The sequence below is a fragment of the Scyliorhinus torazame genome, chromosome 1 (genome assembly GCF_047496885.1).
Source record: "Scyliorhinus torazame isolate Kashiwa2021f chromosome 1, sScyTor2.1, whole genome shotgun sequence".
Lineage (NCBI taxonomy): Eukaryota > Metazoa > Chordata > Chondrichthyes > Carcharhiniformes > Scyliorhinidae > Scyliorhinus > Scyliorhinus torazame.
Window position 1 is genome coordinate 413550899 of NC_092707.1, and position 20333 is coordinate 413571231.

The window sequence follows — 20333 nt, forward strand, 5'->3', positions numbered from 1 at the left end:
CCTGAGGTGAAGTATATTTTCCTCACAGCTTTACAAATCAAAAAGAAATGTTTTGGGTTCTTTTCCAACATCCTAACAAATGTTGGGGTCGGGTCCGGGATCCTAACAAATGTTGGGGTCTGCTCCGGGATCCTAACAAATGTTGGGGTTTGCTCCGGGATCCTAACAAATGTTGGGGTCTGCTCCGGGATCCTAACAAATGTTGGGGTCTGCTCCGGGATCCTAACAAATGTTGGGGTCGGGTCCGGGATCCTAACAAATGTTGGGGTCTGCTCCGGGATCCTAACAAATGTTGGGGTCTGCTCCGGGATCCTAGCAAATGTTGGGGTTTGCTCCGGGATCCTAACAAATGTTGGGGTTTGCTCCGGGATCCTAACAAATGTTGGAGTTTGCTTCAGGATCCTAACAAATGTTGGGGTTTGCTCCGGGATCCTAACAAATGTTGGGGTCTGCTCCAGGATCCTAACAAATGTTGGGGTTTGCTTCAGGATCCTAACAAATGTTGGGGTTTGCTCTGGGATCCTAACAAATGTTGGGGTTTGCTCCGGGATCCTAACAAATGTTGGGGTCTGGTCCGGGATCCTGACGCTGGATGGATTTGAACAGGTGGATTTGAGATGGTTTATGGATTGAGATTAGATGAAGAGTCAGCAGTCGAGGGGCAGATATGTCTGGATGGTTTCTATGAAGAGAGGATTGATGACAATGGTTTTGAATATTTGAGGAAAGCCCCCAGTGTGTGACCCGAGAGTAAACAATGACAAAGTGTCAGGGGAGGTAAGAAATGACAAAGTGTCAGGACAGGCTGAAAATAGATAAGTCCCCGGGACCTGATGGGATTTATCCTAGGATTCTCTGGGAGGCCAGGGAAGAGATTGCTGGACCTTTGGCTTTGATTTTTATGTCATCATTGGCTACAGGAATAGTGCCAGAGGACTGGAGGACAGCAAATGTGGTCCCTTTGTTCAAAAAGGGGAGCAGAGACAACCCCGGCAACTATAGACCGGTGAGCCTCACGTCTGTAGTGGGTAAAGTCTTGGAGGGGATTATAAGGGACAAGATTTATAATCATCTAGATAGGAATGATATGATCAGGGATAGTCAGCATGGCTTTGTGAAGGGTAGGTCATGCCTCACAAACCTTATTGAGTTCTTTGAGAAGGTGACTGAATAGGTAGACGAGGGTAGAGCAGTTGATGTGGTGTATATGGATTTCAGCAAAGCGTTTGATAAGGTTCCCCACGGTAGGCTATTGCAAAAAATACGGAGGCTGGGGATTAAGGGTGATTTAGAGATGTGGATCAGAAATTGGCTAGCTGAAAGAAGACAGAGGGTGGTGGTTGATGGGAAATGTTCAGAATGGAGTACAGTCACAAGTGGAGTACCACAAGGATCTGTTCTGGGGCCGTTGCTGTTTGTCATTTTTATCAATGACCTAGAGGAAGGCACAGAAGGGTGGGTGAGTAAATTTGCAGATGATACTAAAGTCGGTGGTGTTGTCGATAGTGTGGAAGGATGTAGCAGGTTACAGAGGGATATAGATAAGCTGCAGAGCTGGGCTGAGAGGTGGCAAATGGAGTTTAATGTAGAGAAGTGTGAGGTGATTCACTTTGGAAGGAATAACAGGAATGCGGAATATTTGGCTAATGGTAAAGTTCTTGAAAGTGTGGCTGAGCAGAGGGATCTAGGTGTCCATGTACATAGATCCCTGAAAGTTGCCACCCAGGTTGATAGGGTTGTGAAGAAGGCCTATGGAGTGTTGGCCTTTATTGGTAGAGGGATTGAGTTCCGGAGTCGGGAGGTCATGTTGCAGCTGTACAGAACTCTGGTCCGGCCGCATTTGGAGTATTGCGTACAGTTCTGGTCACCGCATTATAGGAAGGACGTGGAGGCTTTGGAGCGGGTGCAGAGGAGATTTACCAGGATGTTGCCTGGTATGGAGGGAAAATCTTATGAGGAAAGGCTGACGGACTTGAGGTTGTTTTCGTTGGAGAGAAGAAGGTTAAGAGGAGACTTAATAGAGGCATACAAAATGATCAGGGGGTTGGATAGGGTGGACAGTGAGAGCCTTCTCCCGCGGATGGATATGGCTGGCACGAGGGGACATAACTTTAAACTGAGGGGTAATAGATATAGGACAGAGGTCAGAGGTAGGTTCTTTACGCAAAGAGTAGTGAGGCCGTGGAATGCCCTACCTGCTACAGTAGTGAACTCGCCAACATTGAGGGCATTTAAAAGTTTATTGGATAAACATATGGATGATAATGGCATAGTGTAGGTTAGATGGCTTTTGTTTCGGTGCAACATCGTGGGCCGAAGGGCCTGTACTGCGCTGTATTGTTCTATGTTCTATGTTCTAAATAGAAATTAACGGGGGAGGGGGGCAATTAGGAAATATGGAGAGAGGGATTGGGAGGGAGAATGGGAAGATTCTGCAGTGATAGGGATCAGGGAGGAGGAATAGGGAAGTTGGGAAGGGTGGGGGAGTGGCCGAGACACCTGAACATGTGACCTTAAACAAATAAATCTTTCGCTTTTTCAGATCAGTGTGTTTGATAATTTCTTCACTTTGTCCCCAAGGTAACATCAGCGGATACATTTTTCATTGAAACATTTGCAGATATTCACAACCGTCAGACTGGTGTTTAACTTGTTGATATTTTTCTCTCAAAGGTGCGAATGCTCCAGTCCTTATCCAGTCTCCGAGTCTGGAACGTGTCACAGAGGGTCAGACTGCACGGTTACACTGCACCATGCGGAACGCCGCAGTGACACACACCGATGTTCACTGGAACCGGGAGCTGCCAGGGAAAGATATGGAGAGGGTTTTAACACATGATATAAAGAACAACACACGACGGAGTCCAGGTTTCACTGAGCGTTTCCATCCTTCCCGAGACACGTCCAATAAAACCTTCATCCTGACAATCAGCAACATGCAGCCCAATGACACTGCCGTCTATTACTGCTCCGTGTGGGGAGATATCAGTGGGAATGGATCACAGCTGAATGTAACCAGTAAGTGCATTCACAATAACATCACTACATAGAGGGGAATCCTGTAACCAAACATTCCCAGTGAAGGTGAGAATGGGCTGGGGAATTGCCATAGTGATGTTATAACCCAATATTCCATGGGAATGTGACTCCTCCCTGGGAGCACAGCATTGTCAAATATGTCTCCTGTCCACATATCAGCTCTGAATAGAGATGGTAACCCCAAAACGTTATTTCTGTTATTCAGGTCGGCTTTGAGAATTCCCAAAAAGTTACAAATTGGACATTGCAAAACATTAATACATGAGTGACCATCGTTGATGCAGGTACCATAACCTCCCCGAATACATCACCAGTTCACCCCCAACAACATCAGGTCTGTGTACGTTATTAAACAGCCTTCTTAACTTGTCCTACAGGTTTGAAGGAATGTGCCCGTACCGACCGAGCTCTCTCAGCCCCTGCACCCTGTTTAAAATTGTACCAACTCATTCACATTGCCACTCCTCATCTTTACCAAACTGAGTCACTTTCCACTTCTTTGTGATAAATTTCATCTGTCCTGACTCGACCTATTTCACCGTTCTGTCAATATTCCCCGGAACCTGACACTGTTCATCTCACTCTTCCCGACATTCCTGAACTTGGAGGGAGCTGTTCACTGGGAAATTCTGCCTCCTCTACTCGAGCCCATTTTAAATATTTAAAAATCTTGCTCATGTCCCCTCTTGCTGAAAATTAACCAGTGCGACAAAATCTGATTGTGTCATCACACCGAGCCTCCCCCATTGTCTGCCTGTCTCTCTGAGGACATGGTGCTGGGCACAGCCCTCTGCACACACTGCTGCCATCACTTTAGTCAGGGTGCATGCGGGAGCTGGACATTACTCTCAGATTCGGGTTGCCTTGTCCCAGCCTTGCCTTGTTATTTTAGGACAATTACATTGAGCAGAAAAGGAATGAAACAATTGTTTATAAATCACCTATCACAACTTCAGGGTGTCCAAACACGATTCGCAGACAATTAAATATATTTACACAGGAAAATAGGAATGTAGTTTTATCCCCCCCCCCGAGCTAGTGTGCGGTCAATTCCAGCCCCACTGGACCCGGAGTCGCAACATAATTGAAATTAACCAATAATTCTTCGAAAAACTCCCAAAATCTTTGACTGCCCAATGATTACAGTCACCAGGGGTGGGATTCTCCGACCCCCCGCCGGGTCAGAGAATCGACGGGGAGCGGCGTGAATCCCGCCCCCGTCAGCCACCGAATTCTCCGGCACCGAGTATTCAGCAGGGGGGGGAATCGCGCCGCGCCGTTTGGCGGGCCCCCCCCCCCCCGGCGATTCTCCGGCCCGCAATGGGCAGAAGTCCCGCTGCTGCTATGCCAGTCTCGCCGGCGTGAATTGAACCAGGTCCCTTACCGGCGGGACCTGGCGGCGCGAGCGGGCTCCGGGGTCCTGGGGGGGGGGGCGCGGTGCAATCTGGCCCCAGGGGGTGCCCCAACGGTGGCCTGGCCCACAATCGGTGCCCACCGATCCGCAGGCGGGCCTGTGACGTGGGGGCACTCTTTCCCCTCCACCTCGGCAGTGTAGGTCTCCGTGATGTCCGATGCGTAGGTGACCTCCCCCCTGCGCATGCGCGGGGATGACGTCAGCAGCCGCTGACACTCCCACGCATGCGTGGAGTCCCTTCGGCCCCGGCTGGTGTGGCGCCAAAGGCCTTCCACGCCAGCCGGCGGGACGGCAACTACTCCGGCGCGGAGTGAGGGCTTGGCCCCTAAAGGTGCGGAGAAATCCACACCTTTGGGGCGGCCCAACGCCTGAGCGGTTCACGCCACTCCATCCCGCCGGGACCCCCCGCCCCGCCGGGTAGGGGAGAATCCCGCCCCAGGTTTGTAAATTTCAACACATGAATTTTTATTAATGACAATAACTATAATTAAATATGCAGCAAGTACGACAGGCTAACAAATATATAATTCCTCATCCCCCCACTTTAATTCACCCCACCCTCTGCACACACATACACAAGACAAACAAACACAGAGGGAAAAGAGGGGTGTATAAATAATGGTGACAGTTAAAGGATAAGAGTCCTTGTTGCAGATGGTTGTCTTCTAGCCCAACTTCCTTCAGTCCAGGCTTTCAGTTTGAGGTTTCTGCTTTCAGTCTCTAAGGGGTCGCACTGCAGATTCATCCAGGTTCTCTGTAGATTCAGAAATACAGCAGCTGTGCAGCATTTCTGGGGAAAGAGAGAGAGAGAGAGAGACTTACACAGTTTCTTCTCTGAGTGTTCACAGCCTGACTGTCCTTTCCTTGGTTCTCTGGGAACCATCCCTCTCGGATAGGATCCAATCACCACCTGTCGTCGGGCAGAATACAGCCTTTTGCCAATTCATTGGCCACCAAGCTACCAATCGAGCTGAATCCCTCCGACCTCCCTTGGGTGCCAAAACATCTGCTATTCAAAGGTTAACACAATGCACTAGATTGCAAGCACTTCATCTGCGCGACTTAAAGGTACATGTCCATTAAACATCCATGGATCGAAAATGATAGTGGCAAAATAAATGAAATGAAAAATAAGGGAATCAACAGGAGTGGCCCTTACAATATGAACAGGAGTAGGCCATTCAGCCCCTCGAGCCTATCCCGCCATTCAATGAGATCATGGCTGATCCGTGCTAACTCCATATACCTACCTTTGGCCCATATCCCTTAATAACTTTGCTGAACAGAAATCTATCCCGGATTTAAATTTCACAACTGAGCTAGCTTCAGCTGCTGTGTGTGGGAGAGAGTTCCAAATCTCGACCACACTTTGAGTGAAGAAATGCTTCCTGCCATCTCTCCTGAACGGTCTGGCCCGAATGTCTAGACCATGCTCCCTAATTTTAGAATCTCCAAACGGTGGGAATAGTTTATCTGTCTTTCCCTGCTTTCTCCTGCTATCAGAATCACTGCTGTAGGGAACACACAAATCCCACACAAACGGCAATGATAGAAATGGGCATATCATCTGGTATAGGGATCTTCAAATAATGGTGTGGGGTATTTCATCTCGAGCTGCAAGGATGGACTTGGCTGAACCCCTCAGTTCAGTGATGGCTCCTCCTAAAGAGCAGCTTCAATACTGTACAGATTGTCTCGATATCTGTGGAACTCTGCACTGGAACCAAATCCATGACCTCCTAACTCGGAGGTGTGATCACTTCCACTAAGTCACACCTGACACACTTCATCATGTCCATTGCAATCTGTTTGGAAACTCATATATTAAACAACAAGTCATCATATAACTTTATTCAATGAATCGTTAAACTTTAAATGATGGAAAATCTATTTCTTTGCATTGAACTCCATCTGTTTGCTATGCACAGGTCGATTGGCTGACCCAGTCCTTATTCAGTATCCAAACATCAGCAAGGTGCCAGAGGGTGATACTGTGGAGTTACAATGTGCCATGTACAATGCCAGTGTGAATGACACTGATGTCCACTGGTATCACCAGAGACCCGGGTACGACAGGCAGTGGACGATGAGCTGGTTTGTAAATGGCACCATCAGGATGTTCCCGGATATCCAGGACCGTTTTCAGCATTCCCAGGATTTCAGCAGGAACAGTTACATTCTGACCATTGTGAATGTGACCCTCAATGATACAGCTGTCCATAGCTGCAGTGTGTGGAGCTACATCCATGGAGCAGGGAGTCAGCTCAATGTCACAGGTAAGTCAATACTGACTCACACTGACAGAGTGACAGTAACAATAACCAGATTGGGAACCTGTTTTACCTCCCACAGCAGAGTAGACATAAGAACATAAGAACATAAGACCATAAGAACATAAGAACTAGGAGCAGGAGTCGGCCATCTGGCCCCTCGAGCCTACTCCGCCATTCAATGAGATCATGGATGAACTTCTCTGGACTCAGCTCCACTTTCCGGCCCGAACACCATTACCCTTAATCCCTTTATTCTTCAAAAAACGATCTATCTTTATCTTAAAAACATTTAATGAAGGAGCCTCAACTGCTTCACTGGGCAAGGAATTCCATAGATTCACAACCCTTTGGGTGAAGAAGTTCCTCCTAAGCTCAGTCCTAAATCTACTTCCCCTTAATTTGATGCTATGCCCCCTACTTCTGCTTTCACCTGCCATTGGAAACAACCTGCCCGCATCTATCCTATCTATTCCCTTCATAATTTTACATGTTTCTGTCAGATCCTCCGCATCCTTCTAAATTCCAACGAGTACAGTCGCAGTCTATTCAACCTCTCTTCATAATCCAACCCCTTCAGCTCTGGGATTAAACGAGTGAATCTCCTCTGCACACCCTCCAGCGCCAGTACGTCCTTTCTCAGGTAAGGAGACTGTCATGTGAGAGTACATATAAGAAATGTGTGTTTAAGAAATGTACCTTTAAGAAATGGGTGTTTATCAATGATGTCAGAGTGCGGGTGGAGCTGGGCTGTCTCTCAGCTTTTTACTTTCATTTTAGGCTGTTTGCGGCAAGGTGTGTTTTAGTTCCATTTTCAGTGTTGGAGCTGAAGCCAGACAAAGCAGGTGTACTGTTGATCTCTCTGCCATGAAAAAACTATCTCTTGATCATTTGGTGCATTTTCAGTAGTGAATGTAAACCTGATGTGCTTCTGTTAAAAGTTGTTTCTTTTGGTGGCACAGTGGTTAGTATTGCTGCCTCATGGCGCCGAGGTCTCAGGTTCGATCCCGACTCTGGGTCACTGTACGTGTGGAGTTTGCACATTCTCCCTGTGTTTGCGTGGGTTTCGTTCCCACAGCCCAAACAATGTGCAGGGTAGGTGAACTGGTCACACTAAATTGCACCTTAATTGGAAAAAATAAATTGGGTACTTTAAATTTATAAACAAAAATTATAGGCCCTGTCTACACAACGATAGACCCTGTCTACACAACGATAGGCCCTGTCTACAAAATGGAAGACCCTGACTACTCAATGATAGGCCCTATCTGGACAATGATAGGGTCTGTCCACTCAATTATATGCCCTGTCTACTCAATGATAGGCCCTGTCTACACAATGATAGGTCGTGCCTACTCAATGATAGGCCCTGTCTACACAATGATAGGCTCTGTCTACACAATGATAGCCCCTGTCTACACATTGATAGACCCTGTCTACACAATGATAGGCACTGTCTACAAAATGATAGGCCCTGTCTACTCAACGATAGGCCCTGTCTACAAAATGATTGGCCCTGTCTACACAATGATAGGCCCTGTCTACATAATGATAGACCCATTCTACACAATGATAGGCACTGTATACTCAATGATAGGCCTTGTTTACTCAATGATAGACCCTGTCTACACAATGATAGACCCTGTCTACACAATGATAGGCCCTGTCTACACAATGATAGGCCCTGTCTACACATTGATAGACCCTGTCTACACAATGATAGGCACTGTCTACAAAATGATACACCCTGTCTACTCAATGATAGACCCTGTCTAAACAATGATAGGCCCTGTCAACTCAATGATAGACCCTGTCTAAACAATGATAGGCCCTGTCTACTCAATGATAGGCCCTGTCTACACAATGATCGACCCTGTCTACTCAATGATAGGCCCTGTCTACTCAATGATACACCCTGTCTACTCAATGATAGACCCTGTGTAAACAATGATAGGCCCTGTCTACTCAATGATAGACCCTGTCTACTCAATGATAGGCCCTGTCAACTCAATGATAGTCCCTGTCTAAACAATGATAGGCCCTGTCTACTCAATGATAGGCCCTGTCTACACAGTGATCAACCCTGTCTACTCAATGATAGGCCCTGTCTACCCAATGATACACCCTGTCTACTCAATGATAGGTCCTGTCTTCTCAATGATAGGCCCTGTCTGCACAATCTTATGCCCTGTCTACTCAATGATAAGTCCTGTCTACACAATGATAGACCCTGTCTACTCAATGATAGGCTCAGTCTACACAATGATAGGCCCTGTCTACACAATGATAGGCCCTGTCTACACAATGATAGACCCTGTCTACACAATGATAGGCCCTGTCTACTCAATGATAGGTCCTGTCTACTCAATGATAGGCCCTGTCTACACAATCTTATGCCCTGTCTACACAATGATAGGCCCTCTCTACACAATGATAGGCCCTGTCTACTCAATGATAGGCTCTGTCTACACAATGATAAGCCCTGTCTACTCAAATATAGGCCATGTCTACACAATGATAGGCCCTGTCTACTCAACGATAGGCCCTGTTGGGCAGCATGGTGCACAGTGGTTAGCATTGCTGCCTCATGGCGCCGAGGTCCCAGGTTCGATCCCAGCTCTGGGTCACTGTCTATGTGGAGTTTGCACGTTCTCTCCTTGTTTGCGTGGATTTTGCCCCCACAGCCCAAAAGATGTGCAGGATAGGTGGATTGGCCGTGCTAAATAGCCACTTATTTGGGAAAAATAAATTTGGTACTTTAAAATTATAAACAAAAATGATAGGCCATGTCTACTCAATGATACGCCCTGTCTACTCAATGATAGGCTCTGCCTACTCAATGATAGGCCCTGTCTACAAATTGATAGGCCCTGTCAACTCAATGATAGACCCTGTCTACACAATGATAGGCCCTGTCTACTTAATGATAGGCCCTTTCCCCTCAATAATAGGCCCTGTCTACACAATGATCGACCCTGTCTACTCAATGATAGGCCCTGTCTACTCAATGATACACCCTGTCTACTCAATGATAGGCCCTGTCTACTCAATGATAGACGCTGCCTAGACAATGATAGACACTCTCTAAACAATGATAGACCCTGTCTACACAACGGTAGGCCCTGTCTACACAATGATAGGCCCTGTCTACTCCATGATAGGCCATGTCTATACAATGATAGGCCCTGTCTACTGAATGATAGAGCCTGTCTACATAATGGTAGGCCCTGTCTACTCAATGATAGGCCCTGTCTACACAACGATAGGCCCTGTCTACTCAATGATAGTCCCTGTCTACTCAATGATCGACCCTGTCTACTCAATGATTGGCCCTGTCTACTCAATGATACACCCTGTCTACTCAATGATACACCCTGTCTACACAATGATAGGCCCTGTCTACTCAATGATAGACCCTGTCTACTCAATGAGAGGCCCTGTCAACTCAATGATAGACCCTGTCTAAACAATGATAGGCCATGTCTACTCAATGATAGACACTGTCTAAACAATGATAGGCCCTGTCTACTCAATGATAGACCCTGTCTACAAAATGATACACCCTGTCTACTCAATGATAGACCCTGTCTAAACAATGATAGGCCCTGTCAACTCAATGATAAGTCCTGTCTACACAATGATAGACCCTGTCTACTCAATGATAGGCTCAGTCTACACAATGATAGGCCCTCTATACCCAAAGATAGGCTCTCCCTACACACTGACAGGCCCTGTCTACTCAATGATAGGCCCTGTCTACTCCATGATAGGCCATGTCTACACAATGATAGGCCCGGTCTACTCAATGATAGACCCTGTCTACTCAATGATAGAACCTGTCTACAGAATGGTATGCCCTGTCTACTCAATGATAGACGCTGCCTACACAATGATAGACACTCTCCAAACAATGACAGGCCCTGTCTACTCAATGATAGGGTCTGCCTACTCAATTATAGGCCCTGTCTACTCAACGATAGGCCCTGTTGGGCAGCATGGTGCACAGTGGTTAGCATTGCTGCCTCATGGCGCCGAGGTCCCAGGTTCGATCCCAGCTCTGGGTCACTGTCTATGTGGAGTTTGCACGTTCTCTCCTTGTTTGCGTGGATTTTGCCCCCACAGCCCAAAAGATGTGCAGGATAGGTGGATTGGCCGTGCTAAATAGCCACTTATTTGGGAAAAATAAATTTGGTACTTTAAAATTATAAACAAAAATGATAGGCCATGTCTACTCAATGATACGCCCTGTCTACTCAATGATAGGCTCTGCCTACTCAATGATAGGCCCTGTCTACAAATTGATAGGCCCTGTCAACTCAATGATAGACCCTGTCTACACAATGATAGGCCCTGTCTACTTAATGATAGGCCCTTTCCCCTCAATAATAGGCCCTGTCTACACAATGATCGACCCTGTCTACTCAATGATAGGCCCTGTCTACTCAATGATACACCCTGTCTACTCAATGATAGGCCCTGTCTACTCAATGATAGACGCTGCCTAGACAATGATAGACACTCTCTAAACAATGATAGACCCTGTCTACACAACGGTAGGCCCTGTCTACACAATGATAGGCCCTGTCTACTCCATGATAGGCCATGTCTATACAATGATAGGCCCTGTCTACTGAATGATAGAGCCTGTCTACATAATGGTAGGCCCTGTCTACTCAATGATAGGCCCTGTCTACACAACGATAGGCCCTGTCTACTCAATGATAGTCCCTGTCTACTCAATGATCGACCCTGTCTACTCAATGATCGGCCCTGTCTACTCAATGATACACCCTGTCTACTCAATGATACACCCTGTCTACACAATGATAGGCCCTGTCTACTCAATGATAGACCCTGTCTACTCAATGAGAGGCCCTGTCAACTCAATGATAGACCCTGTCTAAACAATGATAGGCCATGTCTACTCAATGATAGACACTGTCTAAACAATGATAGGCCCTGTCTACTCAATGATAGACCCTGTCTACAAAATGATACACCCTGTCTACTCAATGATAGACCCTGTCTAAACAATGATAGGCCCTGTCAACTCAATGATAGACTCTGTCTAAACAATGATAGGCCCTGTCTACTCAATGATAGGCCCTGTCTACACAATGATCGACCCTGTCTACTCAATGATAGGCCCTGTCTACTCAATGATACACCCTGTCTACTCAATGATAGACCCTGTGTAAACAATGATAGGCCCTGTCTACTCAATGATAGACCCTGTCTACTCAATGATAGGCCCTGTCTACTCAATGATAGGCCCTGTCTACACAATGATCGACCCTGTCTACTCAATGATAGGCCCTGTCTACCCAATGATACACCCTGTCTACTCAATGATAGACCCTGTCTAAACAATGCTAGGCCCTGTCCACACAATGATAGACCCTGTCTACTCAATGATAGGCCCTGTCAACTCAATGATAGACCCTGTCTAAACAATGATAGGCCCTATCTACTCAACGTTAGGCCCTGTCTACAAAATGATAGGCCCTGTCTACTCAATGATAGGCCTTGTCTACACAATGATAGGCCCTGTCTACTCAATGATAGGTCCTGTCTTCTCAATGAAAGGCCCTGTCTACACAATCTTATGCCCTGTCTACTCAATGATAAGTCCTGTCTGCACAATGATAGACCCTGTCTACTCAATGATAGGCTCTGTCTACACAATGATAGGCCCTGTCTACACAATGATAGGCCCTGTCTACACAATGATAGACCCTGTCTACACAATGATAGGCCCTGTCTACTCAATGATAGGTCCTGTCTACTCAATGATAGGCCCTGTCTACACAATCTTATGCCCTGTCTACACAATGATAGGCCCTCTCTACACAATGATAGGCCCTGTCTACTCAATGATAGGCTCTGTCTACACAATGATAGGCCCTGTCTACTCAAATATAGGCCATGTCTACACAATGATAGGCCCTGTCTACTCAATGATAGGCCCTTTCTACTCAATGATAGGCCCTGTCTACTCAATGATAGGCCCTGTCTACACAATGATAGAACCTGTCTACACAATGATAGGCCCTGTCTACTCAATGATAGGTCCTGTCTACTGAATGATAGGCCCTGTCTACTCAATGATCGGCCCTGTCTACTCAATGATAAACCCTGTCTACTCAATAATAGGCCCTTTCTACACAATGATGGGCCCTGACTACTCAATGATAGGCCCTGTCTGCTCAATGAGATGCCCTGACAACTCAATAATAGGCCCTTTCTACACAATGATGGTCCCTGACTACTCAATGATAGGCCCTGACCACTCATTAATAGGTCCTTTTCCCCCAATAATAGGCCCTGTTTACGCAATGATGGGCCCTTTCAAATCAATGATAGACCCTGTCAACTCAATGATAGGCCCTGTCTACTCAATGATAGACACTGTTTAAACAATGATAAACCCTGTCTACTCAATGATAGTGTCCGGCTACTCAATGATATGCCCTGTCTACTCAATGATAGGCCCTGTCTACACAATGATTGACCCTGTCTCCTCAATGATAGGCCCTGTCTACACAATGATAGGCCCTCTCTACACAATGATAGGCCCTGTCTACACAATGATAGGCCCTTTCTACTCAATGATAGGCCCTTTCTACACAATGATAGGCCCTGTCTACTCAATAATAGGCTCTTTATACACAATGATGGGCCCTGACTACTCAATGATAGGCCCTGTCTGCTCAATGATAGGCCCTGACTACTCAATAATAGGCCCTTTCTGCACAATGATGGGCCCTGACTACACAATGATGGGCCCTGTCAAATCAATGATAGACACTGTCAACTGAATGATAGGCCCTGTCTACTCAATGAAAGACACTGTTTAAACAATTAAACAATGATAAACCCTGTCTACTCAATGATAGTGTCCGGCTACTCAATGATGGGCCCTGTCTACTCAATGATAGGCCCTGTCTACACAATGATAGACCCTGTCTCCTCAATGATAGGCCCTGTCTACACAATCTTATGCCCTGTCTTCTCAATGATAGGTCCTGTCTACTCAGTAATAGGCTCTGTCTACAAAATGGTAGGACCTGTCTACAAAATGATAGGCCCTGTCTACACAATGATAGGCCTTGTCAACTCAATGATAGGCCCACTATACCCAATGATAGGCTCTCCCTACACACTGATAGGCCCTGTCTACACAATGATAGGCCCTGTCTACACAATGATAGGACTTGTCTACTCAATGAGAGGCCCTGTCTACTCAATGATAGGCCATGTCTACACAATGATAGGCCCTGTCTACTCAATGATAGAACCTGTCTACATAATGATAGGCCCTGTCTACTCAATGATAGGCCCTGTCTACACAATGATAGGCCCTGTCTACTCAATGATAGACACTCTCTAAACAATGACTGGCCCTGTCTACTCAATGATAGGGTCTGCCTACTCAATTATAGGCCCTGTCTACACAACGATAGGCCCTGTTGGGCAGCATGGTTCACAGTGGTTAGCATTGCTGCCTCATGGCACCGAGGTCCCAGGTTCGACCCCAGCTCTGGGTCACTGTCTATGTGGAGTTTGAACATTCTCTGCGTGTTTGCGTGGATTTCGCCCCCATAGCCCAAAAGCTGTGCAGGATAGGTGGATTGGCCGCGCTAAATTGCCCCTTAATTGGAAAAAATAAATTGGGTACTTTAAAATTATAAACAAAAATGATAGGCCATGTCTACACAACGATAGGTCCTGTCTACTCAATGATAGACACTGTCGACTCCATGATAGGCCATGTCTACACAATTATAGGCCCTTTCTACCCAGTAATAGGCTCTGTTTACTCAATGATAGGCCCTGTCTACTCAACGATAGGCCCTGTCTACTCAATGATAGGCCCTTTCTAATCATTAATAGGCCCGTTCTACACAAAGATACGTCCTGTCTACTCAATGATAGGCCCTGATTACACAATGATAGGCCCTGTCTACTCAATGATAGGCCTTTCCCCCAATAATAAGACTTGTCTACTCAATGATAGGCCCTGTCTACTCAATGGTAGACCCTGTCTACACAATGATAGGCTCTGTCTACTCAATGATAGGCCCTGTCTACTCAATGATAGGCCCTTTCTACACAATGATGGGCCCTGTCTACTCAATGATAGGCCCTGTCTACTCAATAATTCACCCTGTCTGCTCAATGATAGGCCCTGTCTACTCAATGATACACCCTGTCTACACAATGATAGGCCCTGTCTACTCAATGATAGACCCTGTCTACTCAATGATAGGCCCTGTCAACTCAATGATAGACCCTGTCTAAACAATGATAGGCCATGTCTACTCAATGATAGACACTGTCTAAACAATGATAGGCCCTGTCTACTCAATGATAGACCCTGTCTACAAAATGATACACCCTGTCTATTAAATGATAGACCCTGTCTAAACAATGATAGGCCCTGTCAACTCAATGATAGACCCTGTCTAAACAATGATAGGCCCTGTCTACTCAATGATAGGCCCTGTCTACACAATGATCGACCCTGTCTACTCAATGATAGGCCCTGTCTACTCAATGATACACCCTGTCTACTCAATGATAGACCCTGTGTAAACAATGATAGGCCCTGTCTACTCAATGATAGACCCTGTCTACTCAATGATAGGCCCTGTCTACTCAATGATAGGCCCTGTCTACACAATGATCGACCCTGTCTACTCAATGATAGGCCCTGTCTACCCAATGATACACCCTGTCTACTCAATGATAGACCCTGTCTAAACAATGCTAGGCCCTGTCCACACAATGATAGACCCTGTCTACTCAATGATAGGCCCTGTCAACTCAATGATAGACCCTGTCTAAACAATGATAGGCCCTATCTACTCAACGTTAGGCCCTGTCTACAAAATGATAGGCCCTGTCTACTCAATGATAGGCCTTGTCTACACAATGATAGGCCCTGTCTACTCAATGATAGGTCCTGTCTTCTCAATGAAAGGCCCTGTCTACACAATCTTATGCCCTGTCTACTCAATGATAAGTCCTGTCTGCACAATGATAGACCCTGTCTACTCAATGATAGGCTCTGTCTACACAATGATAGGCCCTGTCTACACAATGATAGGCCCTGTCTACACAATGATAGACCCTGTCTACAAAATGATAGGCCCTGTCTACACAATGATAGGCCTTGTCAACTCAATGATAGGCCCACTATACCCAATGATAGGCTCTCCCTACACACTGATAGGCCCTGTCTACACAATGATAGGCCCTGTCTACACAATGATAGGACTTGTCTACTCAATGAGAGGCCCTGTCTACTCAATGATAGGCCATGTCTACACAATGATAGGCCCTGTCTACTCAATGATAGAACCTGTCTACATAATGATAGGCCCTGTCTACTCAATGATCGGCCCTGTCTACACAATGATAGGCCCTGTCTACTCAATGATAGACACTCTCTAAACAATGACTGGCCCTGTCTACTCAATGATAGGGTCTGCCTACTCAATTATAGGCCCTGTCTACACAACGATAGGCCCTGTTGGGCAGCATGGTTCACAGTGGTTAGCATTGCTGCCTCATGGCACCGAGGTCCCAGGTTCGACCCCAGCTCTGGGTCACTGTCTATGTGGAGTTTGAACATTCTCTCCGTGTTTGCGTGGATTTCGCCCCCATAGCCCAAAAGCTGTGCAGGATAGGTGGATTGGCCGCGCTAAATTGCCCCTTAATTGGAAAAAATAAATTGGGTACTTTAAAATTATAAACAAAAATGATAGGCCATGTCTACACAATTATAGGCCCTTTCTACCCAGTAATAGGCTCTGTTTACTCAATGATAGGCCCTGTCTACTCAACGATAGGCCCTGTCTACTCAATGATAGGCCCTTTCTAATCATTAATAGGCCCGTTCTACACAAAGATACGTCCTGTCTACTCAATGATAGGCCCTGTCTACACAATGATAGGCCCTGTCTACTCAATGATAGGCCTTTCCCCCAATAATAAGACTTGTCTACTCAATGATAGGCCCTGTCTACTCAATGGTAGACCCTGTCTACACAATGATAGGCTCTGTCTACTCAATGATAGGCCCTGTCTACTCAATGATAGGCCCTTTCTACACAATGATGGGCCCTGTCTACTCAATGATAGGCCCTGTCTACTCAATAATTCACCCTGTCTGCTCAATGATAGGCCCTGTGTACTCAATGATAGGCCCTGTTTACTCAATGATAGGCCCTGTCTACACAATGATAGGCCCTGTCTACTCAATGATAGACACTGTCAAAACAATGATATACCCTGTCTACTCAATGATAGTGTCCGGCTACTCAATTATAGGCCCTGTCTACTCAACAATGGGCCCTGTGTACCAAATGATACACCCTGTCTACTCAATGACAGACCCTGTCTACACAATGATAGGCCCTGTCTACACAATCTTATGCCCTGTCTACTCAATGATAGGTTCTGTCTACTCAATGATAGGCCCTGTCTACACAATGATAGACCCTGTCTACACAATGATAGGCCCTGTCTACTCAATGATAGGTCCTGTCAACTCAATGATAGGCCCTGTCTACACAATCTTATGCCCTGTCTACACAATGATAGGCCCTGTCTACACAATCTTATGCCCTGTCTACACAATGATAGGCCCTCTCTACACAATGATAGAACCTATCTACACAATGATAGGCCCTGTCTACTCAATGATAGGCCCTGTCTACTCAATGACAGGCCCCGTCTACTCAATGATAGGCCCGGTCTACTCAATGATAGGTCCTGTCTACTCAATGATAGGCCCTGTCTACACAATCTTATGCCCTGTCTACTCAATGATAGGCCATGTCTACACAATGATAGACCCTGTCTACACAATGATAGGCCCTGTCTACTCAATGATAGGTCCTGTCTACTCCATGATAGGCCGTGTCTACACAATCGTATGCTTTGTCTACTCAATGATAGGCCCTGTCTACACAATGATAAGCCCTGTCTACTCAATTATAGGCCCTGCCTACTCGACACTAGGCCCTGTCTACCCAATGATAGACCCTGTCTCCTCAATGATAGGCTCTGTCTACTCAATGATAGGTCCTGTCTAATCAATGATAGACCCTGTCTAAACAATGATAGGCCCTGTCTACACAATGATAGGCCCTGTCTACTCAATGATAGGCCCTATCTACTCAGTGATACACCCTGTCTACTCAATGATAGACCCTGTGTAAACAATGATAGGCCCTGTCTACTCAATGATAGACCCTGTCTACTCAATGATAGGCCCTGTCAACTCAATCATAGACCCTGTCTAAACAATGATAGGCCCTGTCTACTCAATGATAGGCCCTGTCTACACAATGATCGACCCTGTCTACTCGATGATAGGCCCTGTCTACTCAATGATACACCCTATCTACTCAATAATAGGTCCTGTCTACTCAATGATAGGCCCTGTCAACTCAATGACAGACCCTGTCTAAACAATGATAGGCTCTGTCTACCCAATGAAAGACCCTGGATCCGCAATGAAAAGCCCTGTCTACATAATCTTATGCCCTGTCTACTCAAAGATAAGCTCTGTCTACATAATAATATGCCCTGTCTCCTCAATGATAGTCCCTGTCTACACAATGATAGGCCCTGTCTACTCAATGATAGGCCCTGTCTACTCAATAATAGGCCCTGTCTACTCAATAATAGGCCCTGTCTACACAATGGTAGGCCCTGTCTACTCAATGATAGGCCCTGGCTACACAATGATAAGCCCTGTCTACTCAATGATAGGTCCTGTCTACACAATGATCGGCCCTGTCTACTCAATGATAGACGCTGCCTAGACAATGATAGACACTCTCTAAACAATGATCGGCCCTGTCTACACAACGATAGGCCCTGTCTACTCAATGATAGGCCCTGTCTATAAAATGATAGGCCCTTTCTAATCATTAATAGGCCCTTTCTACACAATGATAGGCCCTGTCTACTCAACGATAGGCCCTGTCTACTCAACGATAGACCCTGTCTACTCAATGATAGGCACTGTCTTCTCAATGATAGGCCCTTTCTCCCCAATAATAGGCCCTTCTACACAATGATAGGCCCAGCCTTCACAATAATAAGCCTTGTCTACACAATGATAGGCCATGTCTACTCAATGATAGGCCCTCTATACCCAAAGATAGGCTCTCCCTACACACTGACAGGCCCTGTCTACTCAATGATAGGCCCTGTCTACTCCATGATAGGCCATGTCTACACAATGATAGGCCCGGTCTACTCAATGATAGGCCCTGTCTACTCAATGATAGAACCTGTCTACAGAATGGTATGCCCTGTCTACTCAATGATAGACGCTGCCTACACAATGATAGACACTCTCCAAACAATGACAGGCCCTGTCTACTCAATGATAGGGTCTGCCTACTCAATTATAGGCCATGTCTACTCAACGATAGGCCCTGTTGGGCAGCATGGTGCACAGTGGTTAGCATTGCTGCCTCATGGCGCCGAGGTCCCAGGTTCGATCCCAGCTCTGGGTCACTGTCTATGTGGAGTTTGCACATTCTCTCCGTGTTTGCGTGGATTTCGCCCCCACAGCCCAAAAGATGTGCAGGATAGGTGGATTGGCCGCGCTAAATAGCCACTTAATTGGAAAAAATAAATTTGGTACTTTAAAATTATAAACAAAAATGATAGGCCATGTCTACTCAATGATACGCCCTGTCTACTCAATGATAGGCTCTGCCTATTCAATGATAGGCCCTGTCTACAAAATGATAGGCCCTGTCAACTCAATGATAGACCCTGTCTACACAATGATAGGCCCTGTCTACTTAATGATAGGCCCTTTCCCCTCAATAAGAGGCCCTGTCTACACAATGATAGACCCTGTCTACACAATGATAGGCACTGTCTACAAAATGATAGGCCCTGTCTACACAACGATAGTCCCTGTCTACACAACGATAGGCCCTGTCTACACAATGATCGGCCCTGTCTACACAATAAAAATGCCCTGTCTACACAATGATCGGCCCTGTCTACACAATGGTCGGCCCTGTCTACTCAATGATAGGCCCTGTCTACACAATGATAGGCCCTGTCTACAAAATGATATGCCCTGTCTACACAATGATAGGCACTGTCTACAAAATGATAGGCCCTGTCTACACAAGGATAGGCCCTGTCTACAAAATGATAGGCCCTGTCTACACAACGATAGGCCCTGTCTACAAAATGATAGACCCTGTCTACACAATGATAGGCACTGTCTACTCAATGATAGGCCTTGTCTACACAATGATAGGCTCTGTCTACACAATGATCGGCCCTGTCTACACAATGATAGGCCCTGTCTACACAACGATAGGCCCTGTCTACTCAATGATAGTCCCTGTCTACTCAATGATCGACCCCGTCTACTCAATGATAGGCCCTGTCTACTCAATGATACACCCTGTCTACTCAATGATAGACCCTGTCTAAACAATGATAGACCCTCTCTACTCAATGATAGACCCTGTCTACAAAATGATAGGCCCTGTCTACTCAATGATAGGCCTTGTCTACAAAATGATAGGCCCTCTCTACTCAATGATAGGCCCTGGCTA

At 46.2% G+C, this 20333-nt stretch overlaps 1 protein-coding gene and 1 gene segment (V, D, J or C); one reads left to right on the forward strand and one right to left on the reverse strand.

Annotated features, from left to right (window-relative positions):
* Positions 1-3848, reverse strand: part of LOC140428516 (immunoglobulin kappa light chain-like) — a 140241-nt gene extending 136393 nt beyond the window's left edge. The window contains exon 1 of the V gene segment in view: positions 3570-3848.
* LOC140428510 (cell adhesion molecule CEACAM1-like) overlaps positions 2674-20333 on the forward strand; it is a 98117-nt gene continuing 80457 nt past the window's right edge. Inside the window, exons 1-2 of the mRNA XM_072515067.1 lie at positions 2674-3018; positions 6382-6729. Coding sequence (XP_072371168.1) covers positions 2754-3018; positions 6382-6729 — 613 coding nt within the window. The 5' untranslated portion in view covers positions 2674-2753. The remainder of the gene's footprint in view (positions 3019-6381; positions 6730-20333) is intronic.